Genomic DNA, 19995 nt, shown 5'->3' with positions numbered 1-19995 from the left:
AATTTAAATTGTTGAACTTAGTTTAACTATTGCAACCGTTGTTATTCTGGGCAACCAGCCACGAGACCTCCGAGTCCGAGTCACGCTTCGGCATGCGTATGCAGGCGATTCTAAGCCTCCTTGCGTCCACGCCTTATGTACGGGATTACTTCAACATCACTCACGATGTCCTGAACCATCTTGGCAGCATTTCCCCGTATCATCGTGCTCGTCATTACGATGCTTCAGAAATTGATTCAGAACTCCCCATCGACTGCACCGTTGACCAAGTAATGCTTGTGAGTTGCAATTCTGCAGTAGGCTTTATACATAAATGTTAGGCTAACCGCGAGATAGATGCACCGTCATGGCTCTCGCGGTCCCATTGGCGAACAAAGATATATAGAGCGGTTGATTCAGACACTCCATAACGCAACGGATATTATCCGGGAAGTGGAACTGCCTCGCGAGCTCGAGTTTCTGAGAGCAGGGTATAATTCCAGCCTGACGCCACATAATTTGACTATACTTGGGCGCAAAGAACTTTTTGACCATGGGGTCGAGTAAGTCAGGTTCAACTTCATGCGAAGACAATAATTATAATAACCTGCAAGGCTCGCATTGAAATACCCACACCTGACAACTGATGTCATCCTATCTAGCGATTCGGGTCGAGTGGTCGAGTCTGCACGTTGGTTTGCGCTGGGTTTTTTCGGATTTGATTCAGATGTTCGCATTGTGACTGTCAATAACAGAGATGATCCAGTTTCTTGGATCACTCCTGCACCAGGACCAGCTTGTCCCAACTTCGACTACAGTTTTGGAAGGCAGGCGACATTGACGTGGAGCAAACACTACCTACCTGTAGTCACCGATCGCCTAAATATGCTTCTACCTGGAGTCGGGTTCACTGAAGATGATATTCATGGGGCTTTGTTTGCTTGTGCCTATGACTTGGCTTCCCATGGTGCTTCTCCGTGGTGTGGCGTCTTTCAACCTGACGAATTGGCTAATTTCGAGTAAGACCAATTAATTAAGCGTGCATGGCTTTCTGATGATGACTATTATCGAGGTACGAGAGGGATATCTTAATGGACGCTTCATGCGCCTATACGTTACCACATAACATGGCCCCTCTCGTGGGGACGGTGTTTGTGAATAAGCTGATTGAGCGGTATGCACGTGTTCCATATTTCACAACAAAACAATTCACATTATCTACAGCTTCACAGATTCTAAGGGAGACAGCCGCCCGTTATATCTTGAATTCGGGCACGATGTCACAATTTTGCTTGCTCTATCTGCTTTAGGTCTAGCAAAGTAAGCATCATACTCATCGGTGGGGACTTTTTACTATGTCAATTTTCCAGGGATGACCCACCCCTGTCCCCTGACACACTACGTCCTGGGCGGAAGTTTCGGACATCTGAGCTTACACCTTTCGCCGCCAGTATGGTTTGGGAAAAATTCACATGCACAAGCTCGTCAGTATTACACTGTTTCAATGAGTCCATGCTTGGAGTTTATATATTTCCTTCAGATACAATGGACCCCAAATTCGCCTAATTTTAAACGATGCTACCATGCCCTTGACTATTTGTGGTCGAGGCATGGATCCTGTACTTGGGACATGCTCCCTCGATACTTTCGTCAATGCGAACCATTACAGCACAAGCATTCGGTTCCGAGATAAGACCTGGAACGCGACTTGTGGGGTGTGAATCGACCAACGCGATCGAAAATTTTCTTGCCATTACACTAGGTATTTCTGTCCTGTAGAGGCCGCAATACAAATCCGGCATAAGACAGTCTCTGAGGCCATTGCGACTTGTCCGAAATTACTCGGTTTTTTTGGACCACATCACTCTGAAGTTACCAAGTAATCACCATCCGATCAACGCTGCACACTGTCATCATGATCAATGGGAATTACTGTACAGAGGTAATATGAGTACATCACTTGGCGCAGCCTCTCCATACTGCCAGCATTATCCACTTATTCTTCTGTCGGAGTCTGTCCTCCCACACGACATCAACTTGGCAGGTTGGTTTCGGTGATGACAGCGTACCCGGTACAGTTGCAGCATCAAAGCTTCGTCTACCACATCCTTCAGATACCTATACATAATAGACTCCGAGTCTCAAGCCCTCGGAACGTGGGAATGTCCCCCCATTACGTCTGGACTGCATTATGATTTGCTCCATGATCGTCTTTCCTCATGCACGACCATGTGAGCAGAATTATACTGATAGGCTTGTGATTATCCCCTATATTTCCCTCAGTTCACTGATGTCATGCATGAGCGCTTGAACTCTCAAAATACTTAGGCCCCGGAAAAAAAATTGATGTCAATAGCAAATCGCCTGAGCAGTGTTTCAATCTTCAGTAAGCCTCCGTTTCAAGTATCCATTGCAGAGTGTCATCTTTGCTGGTCAACATTAGGCTTTAACCCGATCAGTTATCCGGATAATACGGTATGGCTTACTTATCAGAAAATAGTTAACGTTGCACAAACGCGACTCCGAGTCCCGGCTAAGTTTGAAGGAACTCATCCATAAGCTCAAGCTCAAACGCCCTGTGGCGCGAGCGCCACATCAGAGAACTGGTGAGAAGAAGATATTGTCATCATTGTCATAAATCGTAATATAGGAAAGGATCCAGGCATGAAGAATGGTCGTGAGCCGAGCCGAACTGGAATTCGGGATCTCTCGCGTCCGTCCCGGTAACACGATGGAGGTTGTAAAGCTCAGCTGGGCATATAAAGGACCGCACTGAACTGATTCATAGACCTATCAGTCTAGTATCCCAACAATGTTCATCCAGGGTATTCTAAACTGGCTGACCCTAGCGTCTCTAACGTTCAATTCGCATAAACACGAAGACGATGACCCCCTCAAGAGACTCGGAAACTTGACTCCGTACCGTGTAGCTCCTGCTTCTCATAAAGTCGAGGCAGAGTTACCAGATAATTGCAGTGTCGATCGAGTGATGCTGGTATGGACGAGTTTCTCCTTGCGAAGCGCGAACATTTGACACAGTTGCAGATGCACAGACATGGCTCTCGTGGACCTGCTGGTACTGAAGAGATGGACCTGATCAACTCCCTCGTCCAAACGCTGAGAAATGGTCACGATGCTCTCCAGGATGCTTATCTGCCCGAGAACCTCCGTTTCCTCCAGACTGGGAAGGGATATGAATCACATCTGGATCCAGAAAACCTGACCATCATCGGGCGTCAGCAGCTCTTCAACCATGGTGTGGAGTATGTTTATCCCTCCATTGTTTGGTCGAGTTGCGCTAATGTGCTGTCTAGATTCGGGTTGAAGTATCCGAGCTTCACTACGGAAACATTGCTATCCAGCACTACGCAAAGAGTGATTGATTCCATGTACTTTTTTGCTCAGGGACGTTTTGGTCGCGAAGTCGAGGGCAAGGACCTACGCACAGTCGATGATATACCCGGTCCAGTGTCTTGGATCACTCCTTGGACTTCGTGCCCTGGCCTCGACTGGCACTATGCATCAAAGGCGAGTAAACCGGTTCTAATCCTTGTCTAACAATATATTAATTGTTTAGGTGGCAAATGAGTGGAGCACTTCGTACCTCCCTAACATCACCAAGCGCTTGAATGACCTCCTTCCTTATGGTGTTTCCTTGACTGATGACAACACTCACGGAGCTTTGTATGCATGTGCATATGACCTAGCCGCAGGGGAAGAGTCACCATGGTGCGATGTTTTCTATGCGAATGAACTTGCAGATTTTGAGTAAGACTATTTGAACACTGGTGGTGCGACACTGACATATTATACTTAGGTATGAATTGGATCTCATTATGGTCGCAAGTGTCGGATACCTGGTGTCCAATGATGCTGGACGTGTCATGGGAAGCGTCTTTGTTAAGGAATTAATCAATAGGTACGTTCTAAGGCATGTTAAGATAAATCTTCTAAACGCGTGTACTAGATTCTCCAACACTAGTGAGGAAGCCCAGTCCCTCTATCTCGAATTCGGGCATGATGCTACTATCATGGCTGCGATGGCTGCAATGAATCTCAATAGGTACATTTCCATGCTCATAGTCGGAGACTCCATTTCATATATTCATTTGCAGAGACGAACCCCCACTGTCTTCAGATGGCCTACGCCAGCACCGAAGGTTCCGAACATCGTATCAAACTCCCTTTGCCGCCCAAATGATCTGGGAAAGTTTCACTTGTAAAGAGTCGTAGGTCCTCCTTCGTTAGAGCTGAAATTTGACAACTCATTCACCGTCAAGATTCGACGGACCACAAATTCGACTGGTACTTAACGAAGAGACATATCCCTTACGGACTTGCGCAGAAACCAAACAAGATCGTCGATTTGGGACTTGCTCACTGGATGCATTCATAAGAGCCAATCAGTTCAGTACCGACATCGAGTTCGGTGATGATACGTGGCAAGCGGCCTGCGGTGCCCACTCAGAGGTTTTGAATGTTCAAGGATGGTTGCTCAAGGTATAAACATATCGGTCCTTGAATCACCATTAGTCCTTGGAACACTTACTCCAGTGATTTTCTGCTTTGTGTAACAATGTCATCATTTTTCACCTGCTTCATTTAAATGCTACTTCAGCAAAATTGAAAGGAGATCAACGGCGCACCAGTGAGGTAGCTTAAGTAGGGATGAAACCCATGTTTCTATACATCAAGGCTCCCGAGTGCTGCATAGCGTGATGCCAGCCAGTGACGATGATCCGCCTCGAAAATCATCTTTTTGCGCGTAACTCCTGTCAAATCCAGGCATAGCAGTGCGCCGCAAACACTTTTTAAGGCTCTCCGCTTAGCAAACATCGTACGCAACCCCCTTGCATTGCTCTTGATTCCCACACAGACCCCTTTCAATTATGCATGCGGCTGTCGGTACGCCAAAGAGATATACTCTGAACGTTTCAAGGTTCAGACGAAGAAAAGACTGCGCAAAAAAAAGAGATTTCAATGATTCGCTCCTATATATTATGTGTCCTTCCGTCCGAAGGCGGACCCTTGTTACATCTAAAGAGTATAATGGGCATTGAAAAACTAACGAAGAACACAACAAGAACCAATACAATAACAGACATATCATGACCAACCCGAATCTTGGCCCCAACCCGTGGTATTTTGTATCATCGCAGCTCGTTGAGGGTTCATTCCCGGAGGGATACCAGGTAGTGGTGGACCTGAATATGCGGGAGTTTGATAACCAAACGATGCCTGAGGTGGTATATTAAAGCTGGAGCTCGGAGCGCCTGGTCCAAAGCTTGGTGCTCCTATCCCGGGAGCAGGCGTCCGACCACCGTAGGGATTAGGTGTCCGAGCGGCTTGACGAATGGACATGTGCCCAGGGACTGGGTGAGCGGGCGTTCGAGCAGGTGTCCTTGCACCAGCACCTGCGTACGGTGTTTTCCCTCCAGCGGTAGCAGCAGAAGCAGCTAAATTTTGAGATTGATGTAGATGCCTGGACAAGATTCAGCTAAAAGTAGCTTGGAGAAACCGTTCAAGCTCACCTGACTTTGAAAGCGTCGCAAAGCTCAGGAACACCAGCTACTGCGGCATCAAATAGACAATAGGATTCGGGCATAACTCGGACAGGCTGCGATACAATTAAGCAAGAGATGCATACAAGTAATGCCTGCTTACCCATGTCTGAACGGTGGAGTTCTTGTTAGCAAGGAAGCATAGATTGAAGTGGCCAGGCTTTCTCCGGTTCAAGGTGAAGCCGTATATACTCTTCGCAGGATTGGCTGCAACGAAGTTTTTCAAAAACAGATCTGGAATATCAAGATTAATCCCCGACATTGAAATACGGGGCCTTTAACGTACGAAGTTCGTCTTCGGAGCCGTGCTTGAATTTTTCGTGAGCCATCAACTCCTCCACTTTACGGGCGGTCGCCTGTACGTGATTGACAATCAATTCATCTAGGTCAGCATATTGATGCTTTTCGTCGACGATGAGTAGATTTCCTCCCTGGCCTGTATTAATTTCAGTAACGTCTGTCGTGGAATTAGAGTGAAGTCGACTTTCGGTGATTAATGGACGTACCAATGTGCTGATAAAGCTTGTCGTCAACCTTCCACGTTACAGCGAGGTGATCAACGCCTTTAGAAGATGGGCGAATTACTACATCGCCACGCTGTTGCTTGTCAAGGTAGTTCTCAGCCTGAGTGGCATTGAAGTTGTGGAAATTTGGATGTTTGACTACTCTCCTCGTCCGGTCAATCTCTGCGCGTTTTTTACGAGCTTGCATCTCCAGATCCCGTTCAAACTGTGGAAGGTTCCATTGATCGTCTCGTTTGACAGATCGGAAAAGGACATCACCCGCACGTAGATCAGACTGGCGAACAGACACTTTAACGAAGAACTGATCTGCAGGTAAATCCAACTTGACATCGACGATGACACCCGGTATAGTTTGTCCTTTCTTAACGACATCCTTGGGGGCTATGTTGCCATCTTCGGTAAGGTACCCGATATCGATGACGCCCTCGATACCGGAATCCAAACGAATATGAACGAGAGTTTGCTCAAGGCGGACCACCATAATCGAGACAATGAGACCCATACGGAGAGTTCGAGGGGTCTCTCCACTGAGCATCGTGAGAATATCCCATGGCCCTAGAGAGGGGAAAGGAGCCCTCTGCTCGGAGAACGGCTTCAGCAGCTCCTCCCGGATGACATTCAATGTGTGACGTTTACGGTCTTCATTCGCCTCGTACATGCTGACGGCAAACTCGTCAAGATTAAGTTCATTCAACTTTCTTTCGTTGTCACCGTCTTGCATGATGACTGAGACGACGTGAGAAGGATGTTCATCGTGAATGTCTTCTTCATCTAACTCCAGGGCATCAGTTGCCATTTTGCGGGCCAATTCATAATCCTCGGGGTGGATACGAGTATCATCAAGAGGATCTTGGACGTCATCGTCAGCATGACGATTCTTGGAAAGCTTGGCTTCAGGATCTCGTGAGATGCGCAGGAATCCAGCGGCATTAAGGAAAATTTTGGTCGTTAACAATGATGACTTGATGAATTGGTCACGATTTATCAGATTTCCCCCCTATTGACGGTACGTGAGCAACAACCAAATGAAAAAAAAGTTTGGATTGACCATGGCAGAAATCTTCTTGACTAAGACCTGGGCTTTTCGTGGGCCGAGTCCACAAACGAAAGGCAATAAATGCTGATAGTAGGAGTCGTTGACAGCGCGGTTGATATCAACTCCAACTTTATTCGTGACATCAACCAAAGTTCGCTCCAGAGCTGAGAGTAACTTCTCCTTAGGGATCTACGCACGCGTCAGCATCTGTCTGGAAGGCTGCATCCATTACATACCAAGTGCTGATCTTCATCCTCAAGTGGAATAGCAGTAATGTCATGTCCAAGCGCGGAGTACTCGTTCAATGGACTCTGAATATACCGAGCAAGTCCAACACAGTATTTGGCAACAGGCGACAGTGCGCTGAATTCATCCGCGGCTCGTTTGCTGTGTTGGTACATTCGAGCAACTTCGTCACGGACGTACATCACAGGAATGTTGAACGCCTGTTCGTTTGCTTCCTTGGGGGCCTCTGAAGATCCCCAACCGTCCGCACCAGTTGTTGGATCCGAATTCGATGGTTCTCCATTAACAAGAGACCTAACCTTTGATGACAACTTGGTCGTGGCCATGCTCAAACCACCCACGACAATAACGTCGGGACGTCTCCGCTTCAAAAGATCTGTGAACTCGTCTTGGTAATCACGATCAACAAGATTGTCGATTTTGATATGCTCGCGCAGTCTCCCTGCCTCGTCCAGGAAAACTAAGGTGATTGCATCCTTTTGAGGGTCCCCCTTGCCCCAAGACACGGCAAGCACAGATGCAGTGTCACCAGGTTTCATTTCGGGAGTGATATACGGAGCCACGTCAATGCGCTGAGAATGAGTCAATGACAGATCAACAGTCAGGTAGTGAAAAGGCACCTCTCTCAAAACGTTGCCGCAGTGAGCTGCGAGTGTATCTTCTACTTCCTCCCGAAGCCATTCTCGCGCCCACTTAACACCCACAGGTATGAGGTGTTGTTCAAGGGCCTCTTGGACGACACGTGATCGCTCTTCGTTCCAAGCTCTGGCAGTATCACTATAGCTGTCAGATGCGAAGGCATCATTGAGTCTACGCTCAAACTTTGACTTTGCCTCGTTGGTAAGGAATGTTGATACGGTGACCAAAAGCTCGGCTTCTGCCGCAAGGATATGAAGAAACTGTGGTGTGTCCATCATCTGCGTAATACTCTTGTGATGAAGGTACTTGAAATTCTGATGCATAAAAAGATGAATGGGCGCTCGACCAGAAGTCACGGCACTACTCACAAAGTATGGATGGTGCTCATCGATTTTAGCCATTCCCCTCTCTGTTGGCAGTACAGAGATCAAAGCATCAGTCTTGAAGAGATCACGCATTGCTTGACGCAACAAAGGATCTTTGCCCAGTTCTGTCGCAAGAATCATCCGAGCACGACGTAGTAACTCTTCAGCGGGTTGTGCCACAGCGGCATCCGGATCCGTAAACTGCTCCGCAAATGCAATGGGATTCAGCTCCTGGTCATCGACGAAATGTACGTTCTCTTGCGCAACGAAGTTGTAAACCACCTCATGTGGTTTAATTCCGAAGCCCTGTAATACGGCAGAACATGAACGTGTGCATGTGTCTCAAGAAGGGATTGGCGTACATCAGCAAGTTTAGAAACTATACTCTTCTTGGCTACCTCATACGCAGATATGCGACTAGGAGCCTTTCGCTTTCTGGTTTCCGTTTGATCGTCGTCGTCGTGGAACTGGAAGTCAAAGGCATCCTGCTTCTTGAATTTATATGTCATAGTCAACCATTCGGTTGCATCAGTGACAACCTCCACGCTGTCAATTTTTGGCCTAATTGTCTGCTCAAAATACTCGTCCTCGACATTCAGGCGTGCATATGACAAGGCCAAGGCGTTCTTCCTTTGAGCTAAAGACCGATATTTCTGGCCAAGCGCATATATACGCCAGAGTTCAGCGAGACTGATGAGCTGGACTCGAGTGCGCATTTCTTGAGGGTTGAAGTATGAGATGTAGTCTCGTTTGTGAGTCCAAATATACGGGACCTCAAACTCCTGGACGAAGAGAAAGCGAAGAGCATATGTCACGGCCATGACCAAAGGCTCGCGATACATATTGTACGGGCCTTCCGGACTAAAGAAATCTCTGGTCTTCCGAGGGGAAAGCCGGACGGTAACCCACATTGCTGCATCATCTAAATTAGCTTCAGTGAGGCTTTGGTGAAGGGATAGCGTGGATGACTGAGATAGTGATGAAGTTGCTAATTGCATACGCTCTGGTATGTCTTGCGCCCGAATCAAATCATCGTCCTCGGTCAACATACGCGCACGGATCTCTGACGGTTCAAATACCTAATGAAGAAGAGTAAACATATTCCATAGGAGGAGTTGGTGAAGAGTATACGCACGTCTTGATATCTCATCTCCGGCTTGAGACGCTCTTCCTCGAAATCCATTTCATCGTCACCCAACAATGCCCAATCATAGTCATGGCCGTCTCCAAAGACACCATGTATTTCGTCCCATGCCCTGAATTTGCATCCATGTCAAATAATGTAACACAAGGAATCGACATTTCACCCACATGTCGTCGATACCAGCTAGCTCAGGACGAGAGCCAATAGCTCTCCGCCTTTCCCTCTCTCGCTTTTTCCTCTCTCTTCGTCTTTCCTCACGCTCCTGCTCATCCATGGCACCAGCACCCTCGTCTTCATCTTCATAGTCGATGAAATCGTCCATGTCTTCCTCATCGTCACGTCCACCTCCGGCGCGCTCATCATCCCAAATACGCTGAATATCCTGGACTTGCGGCAGGTCCTCGTCATCTAAGTCATCTTCCGACGATTCCACAACTGGCTTGCGTTTAGAGGTCGATGGAGCGGATGGGGAACCGCCATCTGGACCGCGCCGTAAACGAGTCAGTCGATTCCTGAATGAAGTGCCTGTGTTTTCCTCTAGCAGCTCAAGGTCATCATCTTCCAAGGCTTCCTCCTCGTCTGAGAAAATACTCAGAACATTGCATTAACAAACTCAATTCATATGCTTACCGCGCCTTCGATGTCTCCTCTTACGCCGCTTCCTTCGTCGATGCCTTGTCTCGTCATCGTCTTCCTCCTCATCCTCATCTTCGTCTACGATAAAGCCTTCCCTGATTCTTCTCGCCTCTTCCTCGTCTTCCTCCGCTTCCTCAGAGCTATCGTCCGAAATGGCCTGGGGATCTGCCATAGTGGCATCCCCTTCCCCTTCTTCCTCGTGAACGGAAGCCATTGTCTCATCTTCCTCGATTACACGGTCAACAGGATCTGCTGAAGGCGAGGACATGATGGTTCATGAGCAAGACGTGCTGAATTTACGCGGACTTGGCCGCGCCACATGCTGTTACGTAATACAAAGAATTAATGCCGAAAGTTAGTCTTGCCATATGACCCATGGGGCTTGGCCGCCGGGGTTGTACATCGTTGTTGCTAGGTCCCCAGACCTATTTTGAGCCTCCAGGAGCAAGTAAGTCACGCAGAATGGTCACTAGTAACGAAGCTGACATGCAAAGCTCTGGCAGCAACCTGGCAGTATTTATTAATCGCATATCACACATGACGCCGACGTCTAAATCATCGACTCCAGAAGAGCACGAGCACGATCCATTCGTGCGTCAGGCATTAGAGCAGGCTGCGTTCTGCGAACCTGTACCCACAGCATTCTGTGTAGGATGCATCCTTGTGGTGCGTTTGCCAGACTCGGAACCAATTGTGTTGTCCAAGGGTTTTTCGAGGGAATTGCCAGGGAACACTCATGCCGAGGCAAATGCTTTGGCCAAGCTTGAGGGTCTCTCTTCCCTGCAGCTACAATCTCTCGTTTCTCCATGGCCATGGGAAGCGGCACTAGTCATAGAAGACCTTCTTCCCCTCGTAGACGTTTATACCACGCTTGAACCATGCTCAGTCAGAACATCGGGCCTGCCTGCCTGCGCTGACGCCCTCATTCGCGCCAGGATCAGACGTTGCATCATAGGTGTACGAGAGCCAGATGACTTCGTCAAATGTGAGGGTGCGCAAAAGATGAAAGATGCCTGGTATCGAGGTTATCTGGTATGGCGGCTTAGAGCAAGAATGCTTAGACGCTGCCCGCAGAGGTCATGAAATCTAGACTGTGAGTACTTGAGTACTACCTATTACATCAATATAGTTCTCATGTCGACAGAGCACCTTCCCAAAGACCTCCGACTATCTCTGACCAGTAGTCAATAGCTTTCTTGGCGAGTTGCGTATCCATGATAGCTGGGGCACTCTCTATCGCCATCGTTATTGTATCCTCCGAGGGGTGTACGATAATTTCAACCATAACATCGTCCTAAATTACAATTCAGCATGATCTCCAGGCGAGAAATATGTCATGAATCTGACCTGTATAAGATTCGACATAGGGATCCAGTCGACAATTTTTGGATTGGGTCCTGGGACGCCTTCTGGTATCATGTAGGGGATCTGTAGGTAAGAGTTAGATCCGAAGCAATATCGTTCGGGACTTTACTGACGTCTGCCGATCCGAACAATTTTGCTTCCTTCTCGTCTGACGGAAGCGGCCTAATCAAGTTGACAAACACATTGCACAACGGTGCACCGGTGCCTCCTATCCACTGGTCTATCATTTGAAGATCGGTCTGCTGGACGACAGGAGTGCGCAACCGTAGGTCATCTTGAATGTTACGAGCAACGTCTATGATGCTGTTGCTTCCAAGACGAGTGTGCATTGGCAGCACGTTCATGCATGGGAATGCCAATCTGTCAATATCTTTGATAGCTCCTGTTCGACCCGCGTGCCATAACCCAAATGTCACTTGTTCCTGCGAAATATAGGAAGACTGGACGTATGCCCAGCATGCCAGCAAAACGCTCTGTAGTGACACGCCATGCACCTGAGCGCGCTGTTCAAGAGTAGACGCCCCATGCACCACATCCCTCGCGATAACATTGGTTCGAGAGATATTCTTATCCTGAGCCGCGAGAGGTCTGAGCTGAGGAAAGTATGCCGGCCGGAAAGAGGGTGAGAAGATGGACCGCCAATATTCTTGCTGTTTCCGGAGATTTTCTGGTGTCGGTGCAAATGTTGACATGAACGTTTCATAATCTGACGTGACCGACGAGGGTTGGCCAAGGTAGATGTGACAGAGGTCCTCAATCAAAAGGGCAAGACTCCATGCATCGTATTGGAAATGATGCATTCTAATCAGTAGATATTGGCTGTGTGAGCCATTCAAAAGTAGTCCGCAGGTCTGAGGACCATCAATTGGAGGTGGGTAAGAGATGATTGCGTGCATCCGCGTCTTCAGGTTATCCGTGCTGTCGGAAGAATCATCGAAGGGCTCAACGGCAAACGAGCTTCCCATTTTGTCAGTACTGAAGGTCGCTATGTGGACGTCTGAATGAGACTTTGTGGAGGTGAATGTCGACCTGAGAATGGGATGTCGAGCAATGAACTCCGTCCACGAGCTACGCAGTCGTTCGGGGTCTATTTTCTGGGTCATTTTATAGGCGAACACATGCTGGAATCGCGCATAATGACTTCTTTGCCAGGCGCAAATGAGCCATTTCATGCCAGGGGCTGCCCGAGTAACTGTGAGGTCTCCGCGCCGCTCGGATGGGAATCTGTCAGCGACAGCTCGAGAATCGATCTCAGGGACTGAGTGATCCAGACGCGGTGAACTAGTAGTCTTTGGCTGTTTCTCCACTTCGACCACCCTTGTAGCCAAATCACCGATTGTACGGCAAGCGACGATATCCGCAATGGTCAACGCAATTCCCGCTTCCCTGCATTTTGCACTGAGCTGAATCGCTGTGATCGAGTCGATCCCAATAGCTGCAATTGGTCTGTCCGGGTCAAGCTTGTCCACGGAGCATTTAGCGACAGACGTCAGGACGTTGACCAACGCAGGAGGTAAATGGTCAATCTCTCTGCGGGGTGCGATGCTGGCTTTCAGCACACCGTTACGAAGGGGAAGCTTTCTGCCGACAAAGGGAACATCCGCGACGGCCTTGGCATTCGGTTGGGATACAATGATACCGAGGAAAGCCTCAAGCCGTGACATTTCATGATCCAAAGACTCCATGTCCATGATATTTGGCAGGCAAGCCAGCGTCACAGAAAACCCATCATCCATTTCGTGAAACTCGCAGTTCAACGGGTACTAAAGTGGCCCGATTAGTAAAAGTATACAGAAGATGCAAATTATGTACCTGAACGTTGGCTTGAAACTCGTCCGGATTGAGCATACTCCACAAAGAACTTGAATATATGGACTGTAGAGGTTGGAAGACAAATATGCTGTCCCATAGATCAAAGAGCCCCGTCTCGGACTGAATGTCACGAAGTGAAGCATGTTGCCATTCTAACGCGGCCAAGTTATTTGCATGGATAGAACGCAATAAATCCCTGTTGGTCGCAGTTTCGCCGATACGAACACGACATGGTATAGTGCTCTACACGCCGCATGGTCAGTGAAAGCCTGCCCCTTGGTCAAAATACGCACCAACATGGGTCCAATAACGTCTTCGTAGCCTGGGAAAGAGCGTCCAGAGACAACGTGCCCGAACATGATATCATGGGAAGACACTTTCGATGAGAGAAACTTTGACCAAGCCGCCTGCCCCAAACACTGAAGGGTGACACCCGCATCACTGGCAGCCATCTTCAGAACATGGTGGTTTAACTTCAATCGACGAGAACAGACGACCGACGAAGACTGTGTAGACTCCGCGCGGGGTAATGGAACAGGATGAAAGTCTTGCAGGTATTGGGCCCAAAAGGGAATGCTTTGACGTTCTTCTCGCAGTATCAAAGGAAGCACGTCGTAGAACTGAGGTAGTTTCGTGGAAGAACGGGATAGATACGCCCGCTCCAACTCTTCGAGCAGCGTTCCGATGGAAATACCATCATATGTAGCATGATGCATGGCAATTGCAAAGGTGTAGTTCTTGATCCCGGTGTCTTCCTGCTGTTCGACCAAGCTAAAAGCCAATGAAGGTGTGAACGTTCCCTGCTCTGATACGCTCGTTGATCCAGTGACAGTTTGGATCATGGCATCTAGAGATTCTCCAGCGTGCAGAGGGACCTCGATCCAAGTCATGGGCGCATCAGAATGCGAAACTTGCGCCCATTTTCCCAAGTCGATGATGTAATGGAATGTTGTCCTGAAGATGTCAAAGCTCGTGACAATGGATTGACAGGCTTGACGAAGACGGGCGTGGTCCACGGAAGATGTTAGCTTGAACATGAATACATGATTATAGAGTAAACCCGAGGAGACAACCGTCTGAGAAAGTAACATATCAACAACTGCGCTTAAAGAAGAAGAGTTGTTTGTTACCTGTGATAACATCCCTGCCTGTAAAGCAGTCGTTGGAAATATTCTGGCTTCATCACGATCAGAGAACCGACAGGTGGAGACGTCGAAATGGGACTCTAGTATGCGACATTCTTCTTGAAATTGATCCCGAGCTTCCGACTCCAACTGCGCACGACCAGCATCTTGAAGTAGCATCGGTAAAGACTCCAGTTCAGCCAGACATGCTGACTTCATAAGTTCTGCTGCAGTTACATGGTATCCTTCTTCCCTGAGTGCTCGTGAAAGCCCCACCGACCTGATGGAGTCGAGACCCAGAGCAATAAATGATGTTCTCGACCATAGCCGTTGGGGATCAACGCCCAAAAACTGGGCTATGATCTTCCTCACAGAGTGCAGAGCTACACTGATGCCCCTTTCCCCATTAGAATTGTGTATGCCATTAGCGGTATTGACTGATGGTGCGGATTCCGCTCGCTTGACTAGGGACTTCTGTGGAACATCGACATGGGGTACTCCAGAAGTCACCACACCGCGAGCCTCAGACTCGAATTGAAGAAGCATCGATTCGATATTGGCAACTTGCGATTCATCACCATAGAAGGCTGCCCGGACAACGAGCTGATCTTTTGGAACGTCCACCACAATCTCCACGGACAGGAAGAACTGAATGAGGGTAGCTCAAGTTAAACACGATCAAGTACGAGGCAGAAGACTCACGTCAGGCTGAGGCAATTCACTCCGCACGACATCAAAAAGCTCGTACGCAAGTTCATCTTTGTACATGACCGAGAAAAGAATATCGAATAAAGCAGCACCCGGTCTAACCCATTTCTGCACCTGCCCAAGAGAAACATTTTCGAAGGGAATTGCGGCAATGATGTCATCCTGAACTTTACGAAGACAATCAGGGTTGTTGAGGTTCACGCGCACAGGGACAAGAGATAGTAGAGGGACGAGAGCGTCGCTTATACCCTCAGCAGGTGCTAACCTCCCTGATCTGATGGTCTGAACTGCATGGTCAATAATGCCCAAATCAACCATTGTAAGGCTCACCCCAAAGATTAAGTCGTCGGACTGGCACAGATGGTTTGCAAGAACCGAAGCAAACGTGCATGTCAATGCGGCTTGCAATGTCACTTGGCAGTGGGCAAGCATTTGTTGGAAGTATGAAAGCGGGGTATCAAAGATGATAGAAGTCCGTTTAGGAGAAGCTGGTTGGGTCACATTCATCAAATCGCGGTAAGACCAGTTGAAATTACGAAGAGTCGACGTCCAATGATCCCGAGCAGGAGTCAAGTCCCGGAACGTTACGTGCTCCAATATCTGATCGGGAGGGGCTAGTTTCTGAAGCGGCTTGTCGAGACATGCGTCCTCGACATACTTCAGTATGCGAGGCAAAGAGATAGCGTCGAACAACGCGTGATGAATAGATAATACAATATAAGTGCCGCAGGATTGGCGGTAGAGCCGAAGACGAACGGGCGGTACAGAGGTAATGAGGGCGTTGATCTCCACAGCAACTTTCGCGGCTTCCTCGTCAAAGAAATAGTTGGAAAAGGTTTCATCGTCGCTCGCCGCAACGGAAGATTCTTCCCAATGAAGGTGACAGGTGGTACGTGACAAAAGCACCTGAACCAAGGTCTTGCCGAAGAAAAATACAGTCCTATCATGATACCATGAGAGAGATTCAGAGACATGGTAAGGTTCAAACCTTAGAATGTCGATATCTGCCACAGCTTTCTTCCAGGCGCTATGCAATTGCGGTATAGAGACGTCATCTCGAACTCGCATTACGACATGCTGCACACACATCGTCGGCGAGCTCTCAGAGCGATAAAGAACACCCTCCTGGATAGGGTAAGAGGGAAGAACACGCTCTATATGGAGATGCGGCATTTTCTTCCGAATTTCTGGCATCCATAGTGACGAGAAGTTGTCGATATTCGGTACATCTGCTTCTGGTCGCGAAACGACGAGACCTTCCAATCGAGTGGACAGACCCCGGACAGTGGGAGACTTCATGATTTCTGCGACAGTTATGTTGATATTAAAGGTCCCCTTGAGTGTGAATGCAAGCCGTGCGAGTGACAAGGAGTCCATTCCAAGCGCGAATAAGCTAGTGTGCACACCAATAGGTCCGCCAGAACCCGTAATCGCAAAGCTTTCTCTCAAGAGCTCCAGAATCCGTTCTTCGAGATCAGAAGTGGGGCTATTGCTGTCTGCAGTCGTCAACGTGGCCAGTAGGGTCTTCAGCTAGTCCGATCAATTTGTTAAATTCCAGTTCTGAAAAAACGGAGGCCAAGACTTTAGGTATCCGCTTTGCCGTTAGCACTAAGCGGAAGCCAACTGAGGGCTATTATATGGGCAGGGCGCATATAACTTGCTAGTTCCTTTTCGCAGGCATCATGCAAAACGCGCGAGAGGTCCTTCTCTAACTTCACTGGTCCTGGCCTAGAACTGCCCCGTCTCGTAGCAATCGATACTCCCGTGTCCCAGGAAATGAAAGAAACGAGCTGCGGTGAACTGCCGCCTCCAATCTCTGGATGGGTCCCAATAATAGTCCCGACATCAAGATTGATCTGCAGGCAGGACTGAGCAGCTCGCTGAAGTACAGCAGATATCCCTTCCGCCTCGATGCGCACTCCGCGCAGCTTGATCTGAGTATCGATTCTGCCGATTATTTCCAATGATCCATTCGGCATCATTCGCGCTAGATCCCCTGTACGATACGCCCAAGAACCTTTCTGCGGCCATTCGATAAATACTTTAGCCGTTAGATCCGGACGTCCGTGGTAGCCGCGCCCGACAAGGGGGCCACCAACGATGAGCTCTCCGACGGCTCCCCGCGGCAAGATATCGAGGTTCTGATTAACGACATAAGACGCAACATTAACGAATGCTGGCCCAACGTTGCTTTTGGGTGTGTTGCCATCCATAAAACGAGCACAACATCCTATGGTTACCTCGCTGGGCCTGGGGGAGGTGGTAAGAAAGAGATCAGCAGTAAGAAAGAGATCAGTTACCCATAGAAGTTTGCAAGTCTGACTTTGGGATGATTCGCCCACTTGTCTAGAATCTATCATTCGCCTTTCAGGACCCATAGGGCATTAACATGCAAGACCCTCACTGAGTCGCTGATTTTCTCTCCACCACTGGCGATTAATCGCAGTTTCATTCCATTAGCCATCGCTTCGTCATCTTGAATGGTGCCCATGGTCGCGTCAATCAGGCTGGGCACGATTCCAACGTGCGTCACGCCCAAAAGACTGATATAATAAGGAAGGTTCTCCAGCAGTATTCTTCGTGGCGCAGAAGCTACCACCATGCCCAGAGAGAAAGACACAAAGATCTCCGCGAGATGTACGTCGAATGCAACAGCTATGGTTCAGAGCCCCAAGTTAGGAGGATAAATGAGGGGAAAAGACCGTTCCTACAGGCAATGCTGAGATACCTTCCATCTCGGATATTATCCATTTGAACAGCGGCGTTGAAGGAGCTTAGCGCTAGTATCGCTTCCGCGAGACCTTCATGGGTGAGAAGACAGCCTTTTGGATTGCCAGTGGTGCCTAAATTTGTTGTCAGATTGACTGGATACGAGTTAATTATCTGATGTTGTTTACCAGACGTGTAGAGCATATACGCCAGATTGTTTGGAAGTGCAACATCTAGATCGGCTGTAAGCATTGCCTGTATGTCTCGTGAGACACGATCATTGTCAAGATCGAGGACGACGTCCCCAAATATCTCAGGGGAGTGCCTATGAGACTCCAAAACGACAAATTTAGCGCCTGAGTCTTTTGCAATGTATGACTTCCTTTCATCAGGAAGCTCGGGATCGATCTTTTTTGTGCATCAAATCAGTGCATATAAGAATGATAATTTCTTGTAACCAACCGGAACATAACAACCTCCGGCGCGCAAAACTCCAAACAGGACTATGTGAAACAGCGGATTGCGATCCATGCATACAGCAACCCTATCCTCGGGCTTCAACTGCTGAGATATCAGGTATCGAGCCAGTTTGTTGGCTTGGACATGGAGATCGCCATAAGACAATGTTTCGGAGACGAGATTGTCTCTAGGTCCCGTTGTCAAAGCAGAGTACCAACACACTGCTGGGGAATCTGGATCGGCTTGAACGTAGGGGAGGATAAAGTCTGTGGCAATGGCAACTGGACGGATGTGATCATAAACAGACGCACGAGCCTCTGAGGAAAGACATTGGAGGGCAGATGCAAAATCAGTTGGGTAGGAAGGAGGTGATGAAATCTTTGAAATTGGATTTTGAGCTGCGTGCACCGACAGAAAGGCTATCTGGGAAAGTAGCTGATCGGCTACGGCAGGATGTACAAGGTGCGATGATGTCCAGATAGAGAGCAAAGCTGTCGAAGGATCGAACAAAAGCAAAGGAGATCCAAGAAGGTCGTCGGGAATGTTTACATTCTCTGGTCCATCAAGGACGAAGAGGGCAGTGAACGGTGACTGGTCCTCTTTCAAGCCGAGCTCAGTCGTCAACTCAGACTCGGTGAAATTTGGGCCCGCGATTCTGTCGAGTGAACGACGAGCCTCATCCACTAGGTCGCCCCAAACTGTTTCGGGATTCCAACAGAAACGACAGGGGAGAATTGTGCCTGCTGATAGAATCCCAAGCAAGATGTCGGAAGATGCGGAGTACAAGCCTAATATGTTACAAAACGAGGCAAGTAGTAGGGCAGCGGATCCTGGTAGATCTATACCACAATCCTGGAAAGCCGTCAAGTCAAGAGATGTTGACTTGACGTAAGTAGCAGAGTGATCATGAATGCGGTTGCGGCTGCGGCCGTCAGACAGGTCGGGAAAGGCGACATGGTGGTAACCTGTCAGAAACATGTGCACATCTGAGTCCATCTTTTATTGAATCTATGATAAGACACCAGTAAGTGAATGCAGTCTGGACTTGCAAGTCAACTGACCTCAGTGTGAGTAAATGGCCTAGAACGAAGTCACTTGTGACGTCGACTAAAGTTTGGCGAACAGTTCGAAGTAGGAGTTCAGACAAGGTGTATTCGAGGTTGTAAAACGCTAGGCTAGGTATATGACATTAGCCCGTATTTAACATATCGCAAACGTCGCGATAACGAGGAGTTTGGAAAGGTAGAAATATTAATAAGATGGTCGGCTGATAAATAAAGAGTACTTGTGGACCCGGGCGATAGAACAAGGCACTAGAACATGTCAAAGATAGGCTCTCTGACTCCCACGAAGTGTCTTCCTTCTTTCTAAATGGGAGATCACTTATAAGCGTCATCAGAAGGGTGGTCGAACTATACTTGTGGTGCAAGATCCGATATAAAGCTTTGGTGCATCGACCGCTTGCTACGTAGGAGAAGATGAAGGAGTACACGTGACCGGTTTTGCATACACCACACTTGTTACACTTGTCGTCATATGTGGCGCGATGAGGCGCTATGGACGTTGGAATTACTGTATCTCTGATTGGACTGACAAGATAATAACCAATCGGGTGCATGTCATTTGTTGGAGTGGCGTCGTAGCTTAATGTATCAACTGTCTGTACATCGATGTACTGCTCAATACTA

The 19995-nt window shown here is 48.3% G+C and overlaps 5 protein-coding genes across 5 annotated transcripts; 3 read left to right on the top strand and 2 right to left on the bottom strand.

Annotated features, from left to right (window-relative positions):
- The first annotated feature begins 43 nt into the window (after positions 1 to 43).
- On the top strand, positions 44 to 2102 carry BJ212DRAFT_1310877 (histidine phosphatase superfamily). The gene is made up of 7 exons (XM_041333999.1): positions 44 to 278; positions 337 to 542; positions 594 to 998; positions 1052 to 1153; positions 1204 to 1299; positions 1350 to 1463; positions 1520 to 2102. Exons 1-7 carry the CDS (start codon positions 93 to 95, stop codon positions 1698 to 1700), a joined length of 1290 nt encoding a protein of 429 aa, XP_041200053.1. The 5' UTR covers positions 44 to 92; the 3' UTR covers positions 1701 to 2102.
- Positions 2103 to 2791: 689 nt separating this feature from the next.
- On the top strand, positions 2792 to 4485 carry BJ212DRAFT_1294539 (phosphoglycerate mutase-like protein; the record flags this gene model as incomplete). Its single annotated transcript, XM_041332215.1, has 9 exons — positions 2792 to 2974; positions 3025 to 3242; positions 3294 to 3354; positions 3385 to 3519; positions 3557 to 3747; positions 3797 to 3898; positions 3947 to 4042; positions 4095 to 4208; positions 4260 to 4485. The coding sequence occupies 9 exons, from the start codon at positions 2792 to 2794 to the stop codon at positions 4483 to 4485; spliced, it is 1326 nt and encodes a 441-aa protein (XP_041200052.1).
- A 1021-nt stretch (positions 4486 to 5506) lies between these two features.
- On the bottom strand, positions 5507 to 10302 carry BJ212DRAFT_1257955 (SH2 domain-containing protein; the record flags this gene model as incomplete). The annotated part of the gene is made up of 12 exons (XM_041329903.1): positions 5507 to 5596; positions 5644 to 5774; positions 5827 to 5997; positions 6047 to 7061; positions 7113 to 7289; positions 7337 to 7918; positions 7967 to 8299; positions 8354 to 8656; positions 8713 to 9429; positions 9486 to 9606; positions 9662 to 10073; positions 10125 to 10302. The coding sequence occupies 12 exons, from the start codon at positions 10300 to 10302 to the stop codon at positions 5507 to 5509; spliced, it is 4230 nt and encodes a 1409-aa protein (XP_041200051.1).
- A 134-nt stretch (positions 10303 to 10436) lies between these two features.
- BJ212DRAFT_1310865 (uncharacterized protein) lies at positions 10437 to 11312 on the top strand. The gene is made up of 4 exons (XM_041333998.1): positions 10437 to 10578; positions 10634 to 11154; positions 11177 to 11223; positions 11290 to 11312. The coding sequence occupies exons 2-3, from the start codon at positions 10668 to 10670 to the stop codon at positions 11218 to 11220; spliced, it is 531 nt and encodes a 176-aa protein (XP_041200050.1). The 5' UTR covers positions 10437 to 10578; positions 10634 to 10667; the 3' UTR covers positions 11221 to 11223; positions 11290 to 11312.
- BJ212DRAFT_1493066 (uncharacterized protein) lies at positions 11238 to 19303 on the bottom strand (the record flags this gene model as incomplete). The annotated part of the gene is made up of 17 exons (XM_041341503.1): positions 11238 to 11424; positions 11478 to 11598; positions 11649 to 13258; positions 13308 to 13550; positions 13601 to 14383; positions 14438 to 15079; positions 15134 to 15421; positions 15470 to 16079; positions 16128 to 16591; positions 16650 to 16720; positions 16749 to 17389; positions 17440 to 17492; positions 17544 to 17794; positions 17851 to 17982; positions 18037 to 18256; positions 18311 to 19159; positions 19196 to 19303. The coding sequence occupies 17 exons, from the start codon at positions 19301 to 19303 to the stop codon at positions 11263 to 11265; spliced, it is 7248 nt and encodes a 2415-aa protein (XP_041200049.1). The 3' UTR covers positions 11238 to 11262.
- Positions 19304 to 19995: the final 692 nt, after the last annotated feature.

Source organism: Suillus subaureus, assembly GCF_016647635.1.
Source record: "Suillus subaureus strain MN1 chromosome Unknown BJ212scaffold_1, whole genome shotgun sequence".
Lineage (NCBI taxonomy): Eukaryota > Fungi > Basidiomycota > Agaricomycetes > Boletales > Suillaceae > Suillus > Suillus subaureus.
The sequence above is the reverse complement of the archived record's forward strand: the minus strand, read 5'-3'. Positions and strand labels throughout refer to the sequence as shown.

Bases quoted from the DNA above. Each gene is read 5' to 3' on its own strand.
- BJ212DRAFT_1310877 (XM_041333999.1), top strand. From the start codon at position 93: ATGCGTATGCAGGCGATTCTAAGCCTCCTTGCGTCCACGCCTTATGTA. The intron at 279-336 runs GTGAGTTGCAAT...ACCGCGAGATAG, and splicing joins CCGTTGACCAAGTAATGCTT to ATGCACCGTCATGGCTCTCG. The intron at 1,300-1,349 runs GTAAGCATCATA...TCAATTTTCCAG, and splicing joins TCTGCTTTAGGTCTAGCAAA to GGATGACCCACCCCTGTCCC.
- BJ212DRAFT_1310865 (XM_041333998.1), top strand. From the start codon at position 10,668: ATGACGCCGACGTCTAAATCATCGACTCCAGAAGAGCACGAGCACGAT.